Source organism: Ptychodera flava, chromosome 3 (assembly GCF_041260155.1).
Source record: "Ptychodera flava strain L36383 chromosome 3, AS_Pfla_20210202, whole genome shotgun sequence".
In the NCBI taxonomy this organism is placed as follows: Eukaryota; Metazoa; Hemichordata; class Enteropneusta; family Ptychoderidae; genus Ptychodera; species Ptychodera flava.
Window position 1 is genome coordinate 42,867,963 of NC_091930.1, and position 24,079 is coordinate 42,892,041.

Genomic DNA, 24,079 nt, shown 5'->3' on the forward strand with positions numbered 1-24,079 from the left:
AGAAAAGTAGCACAAGAGACTCCTGTGAGCAATATGAAGTTTGGAATTCACGGTGACTCCCTCAAACTGATGCAGCTTGTGAAACTTTGTGAAAATGCACTCATAACACATTTCTCCCTGGGATGTATGATGAGAAGTCAAACTTTGATATATTTAACACTGTCTTCTGAGAGGAAGACTGTATGGCGCCTACATAAACAGTGTCACTTTTGTCGTGCGCTTGGTAAATTGATGACCTTGCAAATTATTAAGTATCATGACTCGTTTAGTTTGCATTTCTACAGTCAGACTTCATTAACAAGCGCGTGGGTGTCATCCTCATATTCAACCGTCACTTTGAAACGTCGTCATGTTAAGAGGCATACAAAGTACGTACATCTACGAATTTAAGCTGTGTACCCAAGGAAGTTGAAAATTTTATTTCTGCCAAAAGTTAAAAGGCTCAGTATGAAAAGCGGCATCGAAATATTTTTCAAGAATTTCGCATCCGTCTTGTTATTGTGATATTTGCTCTGGCCATTTTCAAACATGGATCAGGTAAGTTGATATTTCAAATTTCGGTTCACTGGTATGTCATGTCTGTAGATAGGGGAATTTGAATTGAAAATTTTTGTCTTTGACTTTTATCTTGAACCTGTGAAAGAACAGTCTGCAATGTAGACGTTTAAATTTGTCTCGTTTCCTTCGCTGACCTAAATCCGTATTTCATGCACTTATGAACATAGCAGAGCCAATAATCTAAGTAACGTCCTGTTATGAAAGCTAATTTTCTTCTTTATTCTAACATGTTTGCCATTGTATTAAACTGTAATAATATTTAAAAATGAATAAATAAAACATGTCTATATTGATAACTGGAAAAACAGGAAACCTCACTCACGCACCTAGTTTTACAAGAACAAAACAGAACATTAAAAAACAAAACAAAGACAAATAAGACTGAAACGCAAGAGATACAAGACATACAAGTGCTAGAAAAAACTATAACTCTTGATAAAGGACATTGAATGCCATGAATGTTGAAAGAACACCAACACCTAACCAAGAAGACTTTTTCTTAAACTCTTATTGCATCCGTATTCTGTGGAATATTACCTCCAATTTAAGCTAGCTTCCTTGTGTAAACTTTTACTTGAAGCATAAACCCATAGTTAACAACTAAAGAATAGCATCAGTGGATACTGCTTTACCAAAGGAACACAAAAGTATCAAATTTGTTTGCATGAAATGTAACATTCATTTTTTCATAGTAATTACGATAACTAGATCCTGCAATAAGGTACACAGAATAACTGGCAAGTTCAATTTACTTATAGCCCCTCGATCTTGCTTGAAATGTTTGTAGCGAAAGATACATTGTTATGCCACTATGCATATTACACCACCATCCTACTGCAAATACCAATTTAATACCATCGAATTGAATCAAACTCCCTATTATCCAATTCATTCTTTCATATTCTTCTATAACTTGTGCATGACTTAAAATACGCACTAAAGTGCATTTCACATCTTTGCCACAACTCGCTTACCGCCGGCCCGTTGCACCTACAACATAAACGATTAGCTTGGGTATCACCACACATTCATAGTCACCGACACATTGAACAATTACAATAAACTAGCATTGGGCAGCTTTGTCTAGGACTGATACCCGATCAATCGATTACACTTTATTTTATAATGTAGCTGCTTTTACAGTTTCAATCGACAGCAAAAACCTCTTTTGAATCAGTTTTTAATTCTCAGCTGAAACTCGAAAAACAGCTACATTGTAGATCAAATGTAATTAACTGTTGAATTGTCATTGCTGAGAGAGCGGTTCCACGCTAGTTTACTGTAATTAACCATCGCTTTACTTTGAAATGTGTCGTGATATCCAAGCTAATCGTGTGTTTTGTACTTGCAACTTGTGCGTCTCATACGCTGGTCCCATACGCTGAGTTGTGTCTGCGTTGTGAAATATTTGGAGTATTTACTGTTAGTCGGTCATAAGTAAAAACTGAATTTATTGATTCCTCAAAATTATGAACAGTGTTTGTCATATTTAGGCCGACAGTTGCATTGAAGCAGTAAATATTATCATATCACTTGAATACTTACTCAGTGTAAAATTCGGACCGATGAGATTAAGTGAATTCACTAATATGTAAACGACTTTTCAATGAGCATCATATGTTTCAAATTTTAAGTTTTACTGTCATTATAAATGGTATGTATTTGCTCGCAGCTTTAGCAAGATTTACATATTTCGGTGCTGCACAATCAATATCAAGGACGGCTAATATGTGAACGGCTTGGTTTACGACTGGTGAAAGACGACAGTGAAGAAAAACACGAAAGAATTCTGCAGACGATCGTAGAGGAAAAGAAGAACCACTGGATTGATGGCACAGTAACATCTGATACAGAGATAGTAAAGACAAGTGACGGCTTTGAACTTAGCTATAAACCATTGCGAACAATTATATCCCAACAGCGAACTACTGCATATCTATCCGGTAAGTCTCCACATAGTAATTTTGTAGTTATCTAAAACATTAATATTGATATCTTGAGCTCATCTTGCAAGGATGACACAAGATGTCGAGGCAGACTAAAATATTTGGTTTATCATTTTCTCAAATATCACTTATTTGCCAGATCATGTCATTTCTGTTTAAATTCTTGCATGATAAATCGGTGCATCAGACACCTACACCTCTACCTATCAAAACTAATGCCTTGGAACCATACTGTGTTACCTCAGAATCCAAAGTTGTAAAGCTAAAAAAAGGCAAATGATACATTTCCGCTATATATGTCTTCGCAGGAAGCCGAACTTCAAAAGTGTGCCTTGTGACTCACGGATGATTCCAATTTGCGAAAACGCAGGTGAGTTCATCATTAATATCCGAGTCATATACTGTGTCATGCCTGGCTTCACAGTTTTCAGATCCCTTTATTATTAAATCTTACTACTCTAGAAATTTCTTCTCGTACATCAATTCTAGGATCGGGGGAGTTCTTCATCATGGAAAGGTGGAACATTACTCAGGCAATCGAACTCTGTAAGCAGCGTGGGTTACGCTTGGTAAGGATTACCGATGAGGAGAAACATCTTGAAGTATGAATTTTTGTGGACATTAGAGTTGGGATACAATATTTGGATAGATGCCTTCCTGAATGTCACCTCCGGAGATTTAAGAACACATGAGGGTACCATTCTGACATACATACCTGACTCCTTTGAAGAACAAATCTACAACAGATCTTCGTGTGTAATAATAAACACGAAAGTCGATGAGAGGTATGCAATGTAAATAATAACTAATAATTAGTAGATTACGTCTCAGACTAAAGCGTACTTTTCGGATAATGATACGGCCATCATACATCAGATTCTTATACTCAAGATCGTTTCAGAGTGTGTGCAAACAATAGAGACGCGTACAGAAATATCTTGGTGCTAGGTTTATTCGCCTTAGTCAACTTTGTGGAGATCCTTTAACGTTAGCCTACGTTTACCTTTGAAATTTGTTAATAGAAATGCATTCGCTGGTTTGAAGTTTGGACCAAATACTACGAATTATTTGCTCGTAGTTCGAATTAACTATATGCAAATATTCACTTGCTTTGCCAGTATTTTAGCAATCTGGCTGTGTGAGTGTTTTGCCCCCGTAGTTAAATTAATAACAACAAGAATATAATCGTTTAGCTGTATCGTGTTGTTTAAATATAAAGGCGCTGATTGAAAGATATCAATTCAAATCTCAGAGAGCTCCAATGAAGCTTTGTGTTTTAGCGGCCAGGGAGGGGTCATTTATCAAACAGAAATTCTCGGCCAGCCTGATATCCGAGTCCTTTAAGCGTATATAATGACAAAGGTTTGCCACTAACTTTTCGTTGTAGTGTATGCAAGCTCGGGCTTTGTCGACTGTGAGCTGTAAGTTCACTGATAATCGATTAATACCATTTTATGATACCTGCTATCTGATTTGCTTAACCTCTTTCGCTTAAGTCAACTATTTTGAATTACATTTCATTATAGACGTTAACGAAAGCTCAAGGATCTTGAATGAATCAACCATTGTCTCATAATGGTAACTCTTGCAAGTGTTGCCAGGGAGATAGCTGTGGATTGTGACGATGTAATTGTTGTATTTTTACAGATTTGCAAAAATCTGCATTTTATTGCCAACATGTATGGTTTTTATAGTTTTATCTTCATTTTTTATCATAGCTTGAAAACTAACATACTTATTAGGTATCATGACACTTTTTGTACTTTCCGTTTATTATTTCCGCTCATTTTCATGGTGAAATAGGTTCTCCTACGTTTGACACTTAATATTTACTGTTTCAATTAATTTCAGTGAAAATACATTGACGTGGTGGACAGCAGATTGTGGTAGTGTCAAAACAAATGTCCTTTGTGAAGAATCAGGTGATGACAGTTACATTTGCCATACATTATTGTACTTAAAATATCTTATCTTACCTGAAAAAATATTTATATTATAGAAATAACGGACGACGCGCTGACCATTAACGTTTATTTATGGGCAAGGGCGAGAGGAAAGCCAAAAATTAGCGGGCGAGGCTTGCCGAGCTTTCCTCTTGCCCGCGCCCATAAATAAACGTTAATGGTCAGTGCGGAGTCTGTTATTTCAATTATATTATCAACGAACCCCGAAAAACCGTCAAAATTTATGAAAATTTCCCGTGCGAACGACAACGGGGCCCCAGAACCTGTCAGTGAGTAGTGCGCGCGCAGCAAAAATTTTGTAAATCCGGAGATTTTTTGGAAAAAAGCGTCTAAACTTGACCTACAAATGCCCCATTTTATTTTCGTTTTAGCCGTAAAGTTAACGAGTTTACGATATTATTCATATTGACGGGCATGAAAACGAACAATTACTCTGTATTTGTTGGCAGTCACGCGGTTCAGCTCGACCAATTAAACGCGATGGACAGGGCATGGTAATATAATTAACATTAATCGTCATATATTATGATGTTAATATGGTTTCTTCTGTTTGCTCTTCCATTCCAGTCAAGGTGATACGAATTTTAAATCCTGTATTTCAGGGAAAATTTGCGAAAATGCCACCCTTAGATTATAGCGAAAATATCATCCGTCACGCTTTCGAAATAACCGCTCTTCGAAAATTTAAGAAAATGTCAAGGTAACTACGACCCCTTATTGCTAGAAATATTAGCAAATCATGAATATGACGTTTTCTTCAAGTGTTGTCGGTAAAGCACGTTCTCTGGTCGAAATGTGAGAATACCTTTAAGTCTCTTGATGCCGTTGCCCAGTGAGAAATCATTGAATTCATTCCAAGAAATATTTTCCTGGCTTATTTGTAAATGTAAATGAGTTGCGCCTTGCGCTGCACTCGAACTTCGCTCTCCAGTTTTATTCTCTTTTTATCAGTACCTCGCTACTCCAAGTTCAAGAACTGTTGTATTCTTGCTTGTGAAGTCACTGAGGTTGCTTCAAGTACTTCTAGTTGAAGTTTATGCCCTGGCTCTGAAGATTTTGCTGCAAGTTCCAACTTTATTGCACCATTCTGTTCAACACATGCCCTTACTTGCATACAACAGGGCCATCCTGACCAGCATCAGAAACAATGTTATAAACATTTCCCAATTGTCCAGAGTGAATGCCAAAGTTTGGAGGACACTTAACACCCTTAATATATGCAAGACCTTGAATACCAAAAGAGGATGCTCTACTGACCAACAAAAGCAACGGGTAATTCCAGTCAGAATAACACCTCTCCATCTGTCTCAATCAACAACATTACAAAGTATATACACAAGAACACAGTGTTAATACTAATTCATGCCTTGGTAATATCACGACTTGACTATTGCAACGCTCTTCTATATGGTATACCTGTTACATATATCAAGAAACTCCAATGTGTTCAAAATACAGCTGCTCGACTGATCACCAGATCCAGGAAGTCTACTCACATTACTCCAATTCTGTTCAACCTGCACTGGCTCCCAATACGACAACGCATCAAATTCAAACTGTTGCTGATCACCTTCAAGGCTCTGAATGGTTCAGCTCCACCATACCTTGCTAACTTACTCATCTGGTATGAGCCTCGCCGCAATCTGCGATCTAAGGACAAACTTCTTCTTAAAACCAATCCAGTTAAGCTCTGTTATGGAAAACGGGCATTTGTGACTGCAGCACCAGAACTATGGAATGATCTTCCATTGGAAATCAAGCAATGTCAAACCGTTTCATCTTTTAAACGTAGTGTTAAGACGTACCTTTTCAGGGAAGCTTATTTTTAGACCAGTGTCAGTTTATTATTATTTTTTTTTTATTTCTGAAGTTTTAACCTTTCTTTTATAGCACACTTTTTACTGTACAGTTGCTTTTTGTTTAAGGGGTAGACCCACCTTCCTTTAGTGATTTTGGTCATTTTTCGTTTTATGGTAAATTTTGAATCTGTCTAATATGGCCTTTGAGTGGACGATAAGTTTGAAACCATAACATACTCGGAAATGAGTAAGATTTTAACAAAAATGAGCATTGTAGGCCAGTTCGCGTGCCGTGTTTTTCTTATGTCTTAACGGTTTCCAGATTAGTCAAGGCTATCTCAAGAGCGTAAGTAGATTACGTTAATTCCGTCCGGAGGAGTGCGCATGCGTCAGTCTTCTTCCCAGCTGGCGGCAGGAAGTATGTCGTGGCTACTGAACATGCTGCAGGTAGCCGTCGATTGCAAAGCATGGTCCACATAAGCGAAATATCAAGCATATGGCCGGGAATGAGAGAACAGTTAAAATTGTCAGAGTTACAGTCAGGCTTAAAACTCCAGTTTCCGATGCGTTGAAAAGGTGTCAACTGGAAATGGTCGCAAGCGAGGAATGTAACGCAGAACGCTTACTCATTCAACACTAAACTGAGCTTCGAACAAAAACTGGTGATACATCTTGCGCACAACAGAGAGGCTGCTCATTGTAGTTTACGTTATTTTTACCTCGTTTTCCTATAACACGTATTTAATAAAACTGTTCCCCTACAAAACAAATAACGGCCGAAAATCCAAATAGTAGGTCTTTGTCTTTACATGTTTGCTAAATAAAGTCCAGCATTCAAAATTAATCGCCGCCGAAAACCAAAACGTACATTTGTGTCCGCTAACAAATGACGTGGACTCAATGCAAAGTATAGTCTGACATTCAAAACTGACCCCGCCCAATCAAACTAGGCTACTCCGAAAATCCAAAAATTACGTCTTTTTCTGATAACAGTTTACATGTTTGTCTGCACCTAATGAAGTCCGACATTCAAAATTGATCCCGCTCCGAACTAATTGCGACTGATGATAAAAATGTCAGATGATTTTTTACGTCTGCAAATGCCCAGTGAAGTCCGGCAACCAAAACTGTAACTGCTTACGTTACGTATACGGTTTACACCTAAAGCATGCAATGAAGATTACGTTCTGTACGTCACTACAAGTTTTCTATCCTTTTTTGTGAAAATGGTTGCGTAGTCGTTTTGTTTCGACAGTTGGGCGAGCAACATTCCTCTCAGTAGAAATTAGAAATATGCCAATAGTTCGAAATTTTATAACGAGAAAATCGCGCCGGTGTCTGCTCTGCCCGGTTTGGAAACGTGAGCTTATTGTTTTGTAAATTCTATGCGGGCACAGAGGGAACGTGATGCGGGTAATGCACGTACAGTTTTGCTATATTACATTAGAATGATGCCGTGATTTACAATGTAAACACAATGTTGACCTAGCATTTGTTTTTCAATCTGTACCGGAGCTAATCATAGAGCATATATAATTTGTCTCGATCAACTGAACTTTTATTGGCGGACTGCTCATGAAGTGAGTCGAAGTCCAGGGTCGAAATCAATCTCGATTGAAAAGTATGCGATATTTCACAGCACAAATTCATGTCAGTATAGCTTTAAAATCATTGCGATTTAATTGTTATTAGGTAATTATAAACTTATGTAATAAATTTAAAGAAACCAAAATTGAAAATGATAGAATAGTTTCCATGAAATTGAAAAAAATTAAACAACCATGAACGTGCTTTTTTCGAATCAGCAACTACTTTTTCTGTTGATAAACTCAATCACGCTGAAAAACAGCGTGCTGCTGGCCGTCTATCGTCGTTATTATAGTAGTTCAACGGACAGTACAGTCACCACCGGAGAACGACGAATGCTCGTTTCCACATATCAGAGAACGCGATATTCAACTGTTTGACTGAAGTTCACGCATTTCATTACTTGTACAAAATTCGACCGTCGCGATTTTAGAATGACGTCTTCAGTCAGCGTGGTCACAGCATCTGTTTTAGGTACTCGCCTCCATGGTAATTGGTATTCGCGAGGCCAAAACAAGTCGCTTTTAGAATTGTTCAAGTTTCTTGTCAAAATCGATTTATTTCAGTTTTTCGCCAACTTTTTGTCTTCCTATTAGGAAATCGTTTTAGATACCAGATATTGTCAAGTGTTGTATTTAGTTTAGCCTAACGATGGGTTCTAACCTGGCACAACACAAAGTTAGCTCGGCAATCATGGTGCTTCTGAGGTCGGAAACCGCGTTCATGTAGCTGTCCGTTTTTAGCTCCATGCCATGTTCAAGGCGGACTGTGGTCGTACTTCAACATGCAGTACGGAACGTAAAAGCTAACGTCGCAACACGGCGTCTGAATGAACTTCGTCTTTGTCGGTATGTACCACATTGTAAATTCATGTCATGTGTCTCTCTCCAGGCAGGAAGCTGAAAACGCGGTGACGATTGCGCAACCAAAAGAGAGGAAAACACGATGTCATCGGACTTGGCATGCAAAATCACATAATTTTACGAAGTATATACGCAGCCAGCCATTTCTTCGCTTGATAATCAAATTTTAACTGGTACACTACAGTGCACAGTTAATACGCTAGTTTGTATTTAGCAAGAAGATTATCCCCAGATTTAGCTCGGAATGACAGTTGTGTAAATAAAGCCTAACGCTTACGCCGCGAACTGGCCGTTTCAGTGTTCATTTTCTTCCAATTTTCACGTCATGTATCATTTCATTCATACCACAAATTCAGACAATTGTGTCAATAGTCCTGTACTTCATTATGGGCAGGGAATTTCCACCGAAAATGTGAGCAAACAGGAATTTTAGCTGACTTTGTGCGACTCGAAGGGTCGCATACACATTTCTGCGATTTACTCCGTTCCGTTTTGGCACTGTATTGCAACTTCTGGAGAGTGTAACTTGGCGCCGCGTTGACGGATTAGCCTTATCTTTGCACAGGTTGTAGTTAATGACTGTTTCTACAAAACCGTGTCTCAGAATTCCGATGATGTTCCAAAAACAAAAGATATCGTGACAAACGTGGACAAAAGCCGTTAATTTATTCAGAATCCACCACTTCTCACTTTCAAGGCTAATTGTGCAAAAACCAAAGCGGAGTATCAAAAATCCAAGACACGGTTTTTTACACACCTTACCCTGCTATCGATTGCAGTAAACGGCTCACCAATGGCCATCACCCTCTCATACTTACACTTTTTTAAGTGAAAAACTCAAAAACACACATTTTTGAGCAAAACATACACACGCGAACAGGTTTTGAAATATTCTTACAATATTTATAATCTTCAATTGTCGAGCTACCCAAACATATACTACATGTCGGGTTAAAGATTCATTTTAATGGTGAAAAATCAGATTAAAGAAAAGTGTCTGCGAATGTGGGTCTCCCCTTAAGTTCCTTTGTAATGCGCCTTAGAACAATTTGTTTTGGTTTCAGGGGCTGTATAAATGTTACTTTTACTTACTTACTTGCTTATTTTCTGCGTGTTTAATCCTGTGATACTTAATACTTATATGTGCACTATACTTTAAGCCAAAGCTCTCTTAATGGGCCTTGTTTTTGGAGTGTGCACCTTGAAATTTACTTATCACTTTGTGCAGGGGCAAGTAAATGTGCTTTGCTAAAGGTTAAATAAATACAATACAATTATATTTAAAAACTCGTCCCTAGTTGAAACTTGTATCTTATAGCAGAAAAATCCTGCTAATAGTATAAATCGAGGAGCATAAATTGTAACAAAATAAACGTAGATTTAATTGAATTAAATTAATTATAGTTATTAAATATTAGGGCTATAGTCATAGTATAGGTTGAATAGCTGTCCAGTGAGGCAGCTTGTACGTGTACTAGGGACGGAAACGAAGGGGCCCTGCTCCCCGATAATCAAACAAGTTTCTTGGTTCTGCAATGACTGCTTTGCTACCCAGAAAGAAGGCAGTTGGTAGTGGTTAAAACCGGTGCGGACTTAATCCGAAAATCTAGCAACATATTTATATAATGATTGCAATTTCAAAAGATGACAAAAGAAGAACTGCCTCATAATCTCCTTAATACCTTAGATAATCCAAATCCCGGATCTATTCGAGCCGGGGTTAAATTCATCGTTATTTTGGAAAAGGGGTTACGGTTAGGTCAATGCCTAGATGCAAGATTGCGATGTTTCATGTGTGTGCAAGCAAGTTAATGTTCAAGAATAGATCAGAATCACCACTATGATGTTGAATAAACGTATTTGATGGTTGCCCGCAAGTTGCCCACAATAAGTGTAACTGGATTAACTTGCTCTTTCTTGGTGTATTAACCTTCAAGAGTCCAAGACAATGTCTGAATATAAGATGATTTGTTTGTCATATAAGGCGATAACATGTTTGTATAACATGTTACTGCTAGTAGGCTCTTCTGCAGTTTTGCCGGTTTCTTTGAATGAATAGCGAGGTGAACTAAATGAAACAAAATCCATTTTTGTAAATTCATTACTTTTGGACATGGTTAAGCAAATGTGAAATTTCAAATCTAGGGAATTAGAAAGCGTTAGCGTGCAGACTAAGTTGGCGAGTACTGTAAGAGAGTTACAATGAATCACCTAGAAATTGTCAGTTCTGTCACCCTTTTCAAAATCTTAAAATTGACCAAAACATTGCAATGGGCGATATGGTAAAGATATCATGAAGAACGAACGATGGTCGAGCCGCGCTGTCAAAAGTACCCCTCAACTGTACTAATGCTGTCTGCCTTTTTTGTAAAAAAATCTATATTGAAAACATTACTAACATTAAATTTATATCGAAAAAAAGATAACTAACATTAGTTCAGGTAGACTGCGTATTTTCCTCATATAAAATCACATTACTCAATCTCATTATTATTTAGTACATGTCTTGCAAATATTACTGTACAGTAACTGTTTTTTTTACAATTAAAAATTTTCAAGAACAGACAACTAGTCAGTTCATCAAGTATTCAATGGCAATTCGCTGCGTTCCGATGTCATCAATCGTGTAATTGTTTTTATTTTACATAATCCATAGATGATGAAACCCTCAACGTGACGACAGAATCACCCACTGTAATTAACGCGACTGAAACTACGGATATTTGCAGGTAACAAGATAACACATAAATTCCACATATTCTAATTTTATTAATCCATGTTTGCGGATCTTCAAGATATTGAATACATGAATGTCAAGTTGTATTAATTATCGTTCCCGATGTTACAGTTATACAAAAAGATTTCAATAAATGTTATTATTGTACTCTGAATTACATTAAAAACCATTTTGACACGGCATATTTGTGTCTTCGCGTTTGTCTTCAATAATTACAGAGGTGCCTTGAAAACTTTAAACCAATAAAGCAATCCGATGGAGTATTCTGCATTTCGATATTGGTATTTCCTGCTGACCCAAATCGTGATATCCGCGAATGATGTGCAAATATGTCGTCAAAGCTTAAACACCGCAACTTAATCGTGCATGCCTCTTACGCTTTTACTATAGGCAGTTCTGTATTACATGTTTAGTAGTCATCAAAGCTATCTTAGCAATATAACAGTGAACATATGCATTTTACTCACGTATCTTCGTTAATTTTCTGTGCAGATAATTGACGATATTGATCTCAACATTTCGCAACTCTTGGGTGGAAATTTCACACTTAACATGAGTATCGTGTTAGCGCAAGGTTAGTTTGTTGATTCTCTTTTTTTATTTTGTGAAAGACAGGGTGACAGATAATAGTTCAAGATCTGCCACTCTTTCAGTGAATGACTACTCATTTTGTTAAGAAATTTCCATAATGCTTTGAAGGAAAATTTTATTTAATACCCGTTTAAAAACACCAGAAGACTTTCTAATATGAACTTCAATCTACTTGAAACCAGTGGACACGATTTGCTTCGGGGTATATTACAATTAGGAAACCATATGATATAAAAGTAGATACGTGTCGTTTTTTACCTTACAATTCGCTCATTCATTGTAAAAATAGAGTTGATCTTGGATCATTTCATGTTGTTTTTTACAGAAATTCTTAACGATATACAAGACGTTATAGATGACATTCCGGTAAATGACATCGACAATATTCATCTAGAAATACAGAGGCAATTCACAAAAATCATCCTGACAATGGTTAACGATATAGCTGACTTCATTCTTTTCAAGATGACCAGAGCTGGCACATCTGTTGTTCTCAAGACTCCATCACTTGTTTTGAATTTGGAAAAGAACACAGTGCAGGATCTGAGTCATGGTACTTTTGATGGTAGGCCCTCATAGTGGATTTGGGATTCCTTCGGCGGAGCATATTTTTCCTCAACTTAACCGAAACATAACAATAAACAGAGTGGTATGTTTAACTTTATGTATGTATTAAAGTACATGTCACTGTCGGATTATAACGTGCTTTGTGAACATTTTGATATCACAAAACAATTCACAAACGTTCCTTCCTCAGTAGTTTTAGATTACTTAATCTATGGGTTTGACAATGTCTTGTCAAAAACTGACAAAGGACTCAGAAAGCAAAATATGGATAAAAAGAAAAACCTAACTTCAAAACTCGGACTTGATTCGCTAATGATATATTCATGCTGATGGCGAGGGACATGTTGGAATGACTTCAAATGACGTGGAATGGAATGAGCCTGAAGGATATTTGTCTAAGTCTATTTTGTTAGTTCAGAGCAGACAATTTCTTTGCCATGTTAATAATGTCTCTTGGCCTTCATTAAAGACGCATGTACCCAGGTATCGGAACACTGTGACATCTATCATTTAACCCTTATGAGAACTTGGTCGAATTAATATTATTTTCTCATTGTTTCAGATATTCCGCCTTGGAAACGAATTTCATCAGTTTTCAAATATGTCTGACCAATTTACGACTGATATCTTGAGCTTGACGTTTAAGAATGAATCTTTTCAGGAAATCAAAGGTAGGGTAATGATTGTAATAAAAGTAATTGTCTTTCTCAATCAAAATATCTAAAGTACTTTTGTTGGAACTCATATATTCGTTTTTGCAACATATGTGTTCCCTTGTGGCGCATATTTAGTGTTGGCAGACAATCATCTCACTGGAAGAGACAAGGAATATATTGCAACATTTCGTTTGAAATACTGATATTGAAGTTTCACAGGTTAATCGAATGGAAGTTGCATCGCAAAATGACGAGTGCGTTTCAAATATTGTCGTTGAGTCTCTCAACGATACCAATACATGAGAAGTAGCCTAACTTTATAATCCCAGCATGTGCCGTGTTGTTATTATTTATTTATAAAAGTTCCAGACTGAAGTTTCTGTTGACCTAAGTTCCTATAATCTATCTACTCAAAATATATCTAGCGTTCCCTATTTACTCAGAGCATATGCCTTGTTATAATCATTTATTAAAATATTCCATACTCAAGTTTTTGTTGACAACGATACCTGATCACCTTTTTACACCATCTCAACTGTTGTCGATTTCAGTACAAAATACCACTCACGACATTTTGGTATGGCTTGGCAACCGTCAAACACCACTGAATGAAACAATTCTTGTGGGGCAATACATTCAAACCGACTCAGCAACCCGTTACCTGTTTGGGGTCACGGTGAGTCTCCTCTGTACATTTATTACCAATCCTAAACTCGTTTGCAATGTGGTCTTGATCAGCTGTTCATTCTGCGTTTGTAAGGCCACCAGATAAATGGGTAACGATATTTTTGACTGAATCTCCTGAACGGCCACATTGCTAATACTTTCCTTCACCGTCATATCAGAAAGAAACACTACCATTAAAATTGAACGTTGGGAATTATTTTGATTTCAATGCGCCTTTTATTGTATGTATCTGCAATTGTGTAAAGTCTGTCCTAGAATAATCTACACGAATATTGTATGTTGATATTTCCAGGCCCTCAAGCCTTTACATGCCATTCAAATAGTCTTGGCAACGTCCTCGCCGATCTTCGAGAACACTACAGTGAACATGTCAACAGAACTACCTGGAAACCTTACTGATGTTAATGATTTTCTATTTTCGAGCATAGTCTGCTTCAATGGTAGGGTTGCTACTATCTTTCTGCCGGAAGAAGAGATTACAAAAGCTGGAAGTTACTATGTGACCTTTGACCTTGTCTACAGTACGTTTTAATGTACTTATTAACATGTAATTTCATCTTTCACATACAACTGTTGAAACAATGTTTTTAAGAAATATGTATGAAACATAAACTTATCGCCGGGTCAAGCCTTGTATATTTCGGGCAATTTGATGTTTTAAAATGTTAAATTCCGGATTACTGCATTCTCGTTCACTGCCTTGTTTTTTGTTGTTGTTGCACATCAACGTAAGTGTTCTACATTCGGTACAAATGAAATGTACTCGTCATGTGCTTCGATTTTTATTCAACATGGTTAGCAGCAAATTAAAAAAATCAAAATTTGGTCAGAAAAATTTTCTCCATTGCTGTCCTTAAATATTTTAATAGTATTTAAGCATAGACAGTAGAGAAACTTTCTCGACTGTCTCTGATTTAAGCTTCTTTTCTTCCAAATTTTCTGATTTAAGTAAGGATGCGCTTCGAAAGTGACAGACTTAAAACTTTTTCTCATACTTTCCTCAACGAAACTGTCGATTATTCTCTCACTAGATTTAACATAAAACTAAGGGTCACAATGCAAATTTTGACAATGGAGAAAAAATTACCCGAGGTTTACTGATAGTTGAAATTCAAAACGTGCGCAATACCTGTGTTAACTCTATGAAGAAAAATACAAATTTAAATATTCGAAAAACTAAGACGTAGAAAATTTTCTTAATCCAAGAGCTTTAAAATGAGCCCTTACAAGTGGTTGATAAGAAAAGAATTCGACATTTATACATTCAAATAACATTAATTCATTCTTGTTATTCGCTCTATCCACAATAATAGAGGTATGCAACAACTGCATATAATATATCACGAACTTTCATAAGCAAATATATTCGTTTTGTGCTCACCTTCAGGTCAAGAAGCTGAGTTCAGAGTGTCAACCACCCAGCACAGCTGTAGTTATTCCGTTGACAAGGCCTACACCTGGCAAAACGGTGGATGCAAGGTAAGGATTCATATCTCGTTTTAGAAAGCTGCGCATTGGTATGGTATTAGTTTTTAGACCAGCGCCTTTACATGCTGCCGATCGAGCTGCAATTAGAGTATTTGCTTGTAAATTGTCATCAGAGTCGTCAATTAAAACTTTCAGATAGGTCAAAATAAGCAAACATATAATTATTTCAGGTCAAACTATAGGTCTGTGTGTCCAAAGTCACACAATAAATGTATGCCTATAGTAGACATTTCTCTGACAAGGGTCAATGTGTCATTCTACTTAAAACGGAGATAATGTACCATTATTTCTGTTATTATCTCAACGAAAAGACCACAAATATGGACCTAATTCACCGAGACTTACCTCGTGCACATTTTCTTGAGAGCATTGCTTTAGAACATCTACAGAACATTGGCGATAATGATTTCGACAAATAAAGGCACCTTTATGATTGTTGCGAGCCGACCGCATTAGACTCAGCGAAACAAAGAGTTGGAATCTCATTAATTGTTATGTCCAAGCATTTATGGCATGGTTCAATAGACTTCATCATGGTTTATTATGACCAGACGTTTTATTGTTAAAAACAAGAACTCAGGCAATCTGAACGTGTGTTGGTCGAACAACGCAGAATGATACAGTTCCGATGCTACCCCTAAACATGTTAAAGTGCCCTTTTCTTCGTGATGAAATTGACATTCAGTTTTTAATGTACTTCAGGAAAAATGTAATGGGCTAACTTATAGTATGAATTTTTACACACATGTATTAAAATTGTGTGTATGACACACACAGAGCTGCATACATGCCTCATTTTAGCATCATTACATATTGCACTGTATTCACACAATATATTACGATTTCATTTTCCTTGTGAAAAATACCACTCTTTACAAGTTTTGATTTTGATGTCGATCTTAAAGTGTATTATGTTGCCCCTTGAAGTTTCTTGATTTCTGAAACGTTGATGCGTTATGTTCCACTCGTCTTTCAGGTATCTCCCAAGTCCGACGTTAATTCCACGTTGTGTATGTGCAATTACCTCACGACGTTTACGGCACCGTAATGTAGATTTCGGTTCAAATTCGAAACTCTATGGGAAATAGGCGCGTTTACACTGCTCGACCACCTGCATATCAATGTTCGTCAACTTGTAAGACTGGTTACGTACTAATCGGAAAGACGTACCTAAAGCCAACTCAGACATCCTAATGATAAAATCAACACATTTGTTAAATGGCATCGACAGACAAACACGTATGCAAATATCTTATGTCAGGTTCATTCTATGTTATATTGGTATTGAGAATGCATATGTTTGATAATGACATGTCACTGATCATGTATTATGCTATTGTGTTTTGACTTTTCAACTTCAGTGTTTAGCACTAACGGAATAACCATCTTAAATGCCCATTGTATAGAACTAACATTGTTAGTTTACTGATATTTATAAGATATGATATTTATCGATTGAAAATATACTGTATTATCGCATACTATAATGTAAATATAGAGCACTGTATTATCACAAGTTGTTATTAGTAAATAGATTGGTGGTTTTAACATGTCATTTGCAGTTGTCAAACCTTATCAACTTATGAGTAACCAAATCTAAAAGTTTTACAAGTGGAACAGAGGAATATGTCTATTATTACGAAATAGGAGATGTCATTATATTTAATTACCTCTAATTAAATCACTAAAGATTGCTTGTAAACAATACCGTGGCTTATCCTATAAGATCGAAACAGACTGAACAAAGCCGACATTTTGAATTAGGGTTTGGGTTCCTTTCATATACATGTATGTGACTATATGCATGTGTCTGTCACTGTCTGTGAGTAAATGCATTTTAGTTCCATTCAAAATTCTCAAAACTCATAATCACAACTGATGAAAATTTGTATCTATTTTATTACGTGTAGATCAAGTAAAGGTAACTTGCATTGTGTACGAATAAATGCGTCGTTAATATATGAAACAGAAATAGCCAACTGTAAACGTCATAGTCCTCACTGGAGTGATAGATCGTTGAAGAATACATCCCTTTGTTAACGTTGGTTTTTAACTATTCTCTGTGTTAGATGAATTATTAAGCAATGCATTGCTCTTGGTAATCCTAGACACATTAAAGAATCGCTATGTGCTTAAAATATAAGACTTCATATTGCTTTACATGATAGAAAATACACACGATTCTGAAATGCTGACTATAAGTTGTAGTTTTGATAAAAGGTACTTGAACAATAAGTAACAAAACTTTGCTATTATGAGGCTGAGATCATGGCATAAATATTTCATGACTGGATGATATCCATCTGCTTACTAAAGTCTTTTAAATTGCTCAAGACATGCTAACATGCTAACATCATAACAGAACTGCCGTCCATCGTGCGTGCTGAATCATATTACATCACAATTTGACGCACATATCATCTAAGTACATTATCCTTATATAAAGTTATAATTGAATATGTTGATAAATATCTGAGAACAATAATCACTTATAGGTATATTGGTTCATGCCACGACGAGATCACGTGAGTGGAAAAGTGACATCATCCTTATTCTAACATTAATCGAAATTTGTTCCCTTACGTCTAAGTAATTGTTTTAGTAAACAAAATAAAATGAGCTTTAAGCGGAAGGTAATGCTAATTACTCTCACACTATGCATTACTTTAAAGAAATTAAATACACTGAAAACATCGCATGAAACTAATTCTGTTGATATTGCAATGAACCGAAATCATATCGCTGTGATTAATTACGGTAATCAGAATAGGCTTTCCACTGGATCTTTTAGGCACAGTGGCCATTTTCAAGTTGAGTTGCGGAGAATGCATAATGACTGTGACACAGTGATAATAAGTTTAATTGAGGACCAAACAAGCTATTATACTTTGGACATATATCAACTTAATGCACCTAATAAGTTCTGAATTTTGTAGTATATTGATGATTGATATATTTAGTCTTACTGGACGTAAGATCAGCGTAGCATACTTATTAATAGCCGAATCGCATTTAAAAAGTCTAAAATAGAAAGAATGGCAGCACTTATTTTGACTTCTCAGTGTATTTTATTTCGTATCTTACATTCGGTTTGATGAGTTTGACTACTGATAGATAGGTCACTTGTATAATTTTGAGTGAATAGGAGATATAATAAAACTGAGTTTTTTGAATTAGTAATCAACAACGATCATACGTTAATTTGGTCATACAAGAATTTGATTCGCTTAGGCATCTTGAGTAACGGTAATTGATTATCGACTAATTAAAAGTCGAATTTTTTTCAAAACGAAACAAATTAAAGTTAATACTCTTAACACGAGCTTGGGACAATGACATATGGTTTTGTTAGTCCCCACGGACTAAGTCCGGGGGACTTATAGATTGGGTAATGTCCATCCGTCCGTCCGTGCGTCCGTACGTGCATCCGTCCGTTCACGAAGATATCTCAAACATGCCCTGGTCAATTTCTTTGAATCTTTGCACAGGGATAGTACCCTACCCCATACAGATGTACGTCGATTTGTTTCACAATGCGATCAAATTTGGCCGTGTTAGAGGACTTTTTAGTTTACACCTCCATAGACTTTCATGTATAAGGCAGTTCTCCGTAGACTTCCATGTATAAGGCAGTTCTCCATAGACTCCCATGTATAAGTCAGTTCTGCATAGACTCCCATGTATAAGGCCAAGAAAAATAAAAAATTAGTTGACCTATTAGACCTCGGTGACCTTTGACCTGGAATATACATATCTGTCCATAACTCAGTAACCACAAGTGCTACGCGCTTCATATATGGTACGATGGGACACCTTATGACGCCACATACTGTACCTAATTAATTATGCGCATATCTAATTCTGAGCAAGCCAATAGAGCAGGATGTCTGATTTTAGGTATACAGGGATAACTATAGGATAGAAATTTTTTAATAAAATGTCATGTGACCTCGATAACCTTTTACCTAAAATACATATTTATGTCAATAAATAAGTAACCACAAGAGCAATGTCCTTTATATTTAGTAGGATGGGAGACCTTATGGCAACACACCTCATTAATTATGCATATATATAATTCTGGGCAAGCGAATAGAGCTGGAGGTCTGATTTTTGGCATATAGGGATAATTAGCAATGCAATGTTTTTCAAAATGTCACGTGACCTTGATGACCTTTGATCTTGATTGTACATATATATGCATAACTCAGTAACCACAAGGTCTATACCCTTCAATTTTGATAGGATATTAGACCTTAAGATGTCACATCTTGTACCTCTTTTATTATGCGCATATGTATTTCTTGGCTGGCCAATACAGCTGGAGGTCTGATCTTTTTTCCCGATTTAGAACCATAACTTAGACATGCCTCATGTGTTTCAAATTGGGAACAACGACATAGACCTATGTGCCCATAGATCTCAACATATACACTCCAGTGATACTTCTTAATGACCACATTTCCCTGCCCCATCAAGACTAATACTCCTATTACAAGTTGGGACTATGTCATTGTCAATGACTTGATAATATTGAGTGATATACAAAGTGATAATAATAGATTTTTAAGCGACGAATATTATTCGTCAGCAAATTATTTCTGTTCATTGGCTTTGTCCTCCAATATATTTCAGTAAAACATTTATATGGATATCAAAATTTCAAGTTTTTTGACTGTGTACATTTACATAAACCAATATATAGTAAATACACTCTTGTCTGATTATAAACACAAATGCCTGATTTTCTTTTCTATAATTGCGCACATTGACTTTGGGTTCATATCGGGATTGTCAAATACGATTACATCATTTAGTGCCAGTTAGATTGAGTGTGCCTGTTGAAATTCCTCCACATACTGTGCTGTTGCAATACGTGTAGTTGCCTTTGTTTAACCAACAAGAATTGATGATGGTAAACAAGCCACGACTGTTAATATCAGGCATATTACAGTCGCATAACGCATACGAATTTTAAAGACTGTTCCTGTTCCTTTAATTAAGTGGGTCAAATTACACTGGTGGAAAAAGCATAAACCCGTATGTTTAGTTACAAACTCTAGAGATAATCGATATCACGAAGCCGACTTGTTTAAATTCAGTTAAAGCACTCACCAGGGCAATACTTATATTTAAGTCATTAACATTGTAAATGGTATTGCCAGTGACTAATAAACATGTTGACCTTTGGTACGGCGGGTCTTTGTGAGATATATATTGTACATTGCTTGTACACTCGCATTGACTAAAAGTTTCTACGAACAGTACTCTTAAGTCTTCACAGACTTTACTGTCGCGGTCGCGAAACATAAATGCCTAAACAGAAAACTTAAAGATCTAAAGCGATGAAAATAAAACCAACTAATGTTTGTATACACTCTCATCTGGCTCGTGTTAGCCTAAAAATGACCATGAGAAAGCCTGTCTGCCTGTCTGCCCCCATCTCTCTCTCTCTCTCTCTCTCTCTCTCTCTCTCTCTCTCTCTCTCTCTCTCTCTCTCCTCTCTCTCTCTCTCTCTCTCTCTCTCTCTGCTTGCCTCTTTTTCTTCGTCATTATTTTCTTATTTTGCGATACAATGATCAAATCCGATCAAGACTTATAAACTCTAGGAGTCGGGGTTAGCCTTATTAATGGAAACAATTTACCCAGTAGGTACCCATATCTGTTGGCTTCCCTGCCCGAGACAATGGCCGACAGCTCATGAGGTGCAATATTATATCGCGTTCTCCAGAAGACAGGAAAGTTGTCAGAAAGATCAGCAGAATAAGTGAGTCGTGATATAGTAACAGCTCTCATCTTTATCAAGGTTGGTTGACTGTCATTCTCTCCATTGGAATCACGTGAAATGACAGCAATTAGAAAGAATGATCATCACTGTGACTACATCAGCAAAGTAATAGGTGGAGGCGAAATATAAAATTAATTTTCAACGATAGAAGCATAGAAGACAATGGGTAAATTGTATGGTGAAACACGACATATAATTAGGCCTATCTGTAAAAAAAAGATTATAGAGTATGGGAAAGCTGTCTGAACTCAGCAATATCCAGTATACGTATTAGAAGACACTAGAAATTTGACTGAACGTAATCATCCGTTCATTGTTTGTTTTCCCCACAAACAAGATTAAATTGACATTTTTTATTATACCCAGACTGAACCCATCGTAAAATTAGCAAGAGCAATCTATGGCACGAAATACAACACAATTTAACTAGATTGACCTTTAGAGAAAATTGAAATTTGCTGTAGTCACGAAAATGTATCTTATGAAATTCATTAATTAAGAGACTCTCTTGAGATATCCATTAATGACAAACTTAATTGTGCCGTGAAGTGTTCCCAATTGACAAGTGTCCCATTTACGTCAGGCTATATAGGAATTGAAGGATCGTTCTCATTCTTTGGCTGTTTATTCTAGAACAAACAAGACTGACTTCGCTTATTGAACAACTGTTTATGTTGCTTGTCCACTAGGTGACTCGATGGCGTAGGTTGTGAGTTCGAACCCGATTAAAAACACTGTATTTGTTTATCCTGGGCAGCTCTGATGGTGGTCAGAATTGTCACCAGCGCTGTTTTTCGCCAACTTTACTCGTTGTATTCCTTGCATAGATAAAGTTTGTGTGCGATAATATGAGTTTGTGAACTCTACAACGTGTTAAAAGTCGCAGTCAGGAAAAATGCAACGAATTGCTTCGGTTATTTAACTCATCTTTTTGAGAGTGAGGATTTGGCTGAACGATTCTGTCTGTTGCTCTTCCGCTAATTGACTGGAAGTGAATAGAATAGGTTGTGCGTGCGAACCAATTGAAAGCACCGTTATGACATTTCTCTCTAACAAAAAATTGCAATCCTATACGACTGTGCACATTTGGGTTTATAAACCAAAATCTCTAGTTCACGTGTATGCGCATTTATAGTGACCATCCAAAACCGATGGACCTGCTGGTAAATGTACTCTTAACAATGTCTTTCTTTCCATTTTCTTATTTGTGGTGAGTAGGCGCATCCACATACTCAATTGTTATGATGAATAATTCACTTGAAAATTGATTTGTCATATCGTCTTGCATGACCTGCACTCTTGCGATCAGCCTACATTATGTGTGTATAAAGAGGTCCGCTTACTGTTCAAAATGCACTTACCATATAAGACACAGGCAAAATATACATCTCTTTGATTATTTGTCTTAGTATTTTACTCAAAGCAGTTGGATGTCTCATCCTTGGCAAATATTTGAATGCTTAGCGTACGTGCAGGAACCGCATCAAAAATTTATCTGGCACCGGATTGTTGGAATCGCACTGGTTAAAATACTCCGCGGATCAAATACGTCGATGCTGGCACAAAATGTATTGCCCTTTTTTTAACAATGTAAACAACATTCACTGGCTAAATTTAGAGTAAATCGTGAAACTAGGTTATTATTTACGCTTGTGTACTTCTCTGGCAAATATGTTCAATTTTACATCAACCATATTCGATCTTTCTCTGTTTACTCTCTTCTCCTTGATTCCTTAAATACCATACCTCTTGGAGTGCAAGGAACTGAGGCTTTAGTTTCGGTATTGTTTTGGCTGAAATAGCCTCAGGCTACATCCAGCATTTCATCAACACACCAGCCACAAATCCCAAAAGTTCGACTAAATGATATTTTGAATGAATTACTCTTTTTTTCATTAACTGCATCGGTCTTAATTAGTTCTACTAATATATGAGACTGACGTAAATAGAACTAGCACATTTGCTTATTTAAATAGGTTTTGCAATTTTGCCTGATATCAAAAACTTTGCAAAAAATTGGTATGAGTCAAAGTGTATTTGGTCATAATCGGGTCAAGTTATGAAAAAGTTATATATGTTATACATTGGCGTCATTAATTTCAACTGCACAATTAGCGAATTATCATGATTATCGCAAATATGAAAAGGAATACACTAATTTTGGCTGATCACCCGGGGTCCATGTGTAATGCTGTCAGTTTCTATTGCGAGCAAGATACAGTAAACTGAGTGTTATTTCATTTGCATATTTTATAATTAACGCAGTAAACTAACAGTGCCTTCAATATTCATGGATCACAAAGATTATATGGGGTTAGCTGGCCGAGCAGGTCATTTGTTTGCATATAACCCAAGATTTTTTAAGAAGTCAATTGTCAACAAAGATACTCTTGACAAATTATCCAGAACAGAGCCAAATACAGTTACAACTTAGCCGTAAAGTCAGGTTTTCCCAATTTTCTCCGAAAATGGAAAAACTGGCAGCGGTTCCTTGCCTGAAAACTTAAATTTCTATTCCGCCTCCACCTACTTATTTGCCGCAAAGCAATTTCACTATCTTCTGTATCTGTAAACACGATCTATATTTACACGTATTGTCGCTCAGGTATATTGAGTATAACGGATAACATTTGAAAAGAGTGATATTCTCTTTGTTGAGATTTGGAACTGAGTATAACCAAGAGTTTTTGAACATAACGTTCATTTTGTTGAGATGCGGCACATATCCGACAGTCGCTGACAATCTTAATCACTTTGTCCGAAATTCAAATTTTACATCATACCAGGCAAGTAATGCTAACTTGATATATATTTGTGTGCACTATTAATTGGGAATAATGAATTTCAA

General features: G+C 36.5%; 1 protein-coding gene across 1 annotated transcript; it reads left to right on the forward strand.

Moving 5' to 3' along the window:
- The first annotated feature begins 286 nt into the window (after window positions 1–286).
- On the forward strand, window positions 287–20,177 carry LOC139126706 (polycystin-1-like protein 3). Its single transcript, XM_070692752.1, has 13 exons — window positions 287–537; window positions 2,231–2,501; window positions 2,813–2,874; window positions 2,994–3,289; window positions 4,356–4,426; window positions 11,374–11,446; window positions 11,947–12,028; window positions 12,371–12,694; window positions 13,175–13,283; window positions 13,820–13,944; window positions 14,248–14,476; window positions 15,343–15,434; window positions 16,420–20,177. Exons 8-13 carry the CDS (start codon window positions 12,596–12,598, stop codon window positions 16,489–16,491), a joined length of 726 nt encoding a protein of 241 aa, XP_070548853.1. The 5' UTR covers window positions 287–537; window positions 2,231–2,501; window positions 2,813–2,874; window positions 2,994–3,289; window positions 4,356–4,426; window positions 11,374–11,446; window positions 11,947–12,028; window positions 12,371–12,595; the 3' UTR covers window positions 16,492–20,177.
- The last annotated feature ends 3,902 nt before the right edge of the window (window positions 20,178–24,079 follow it).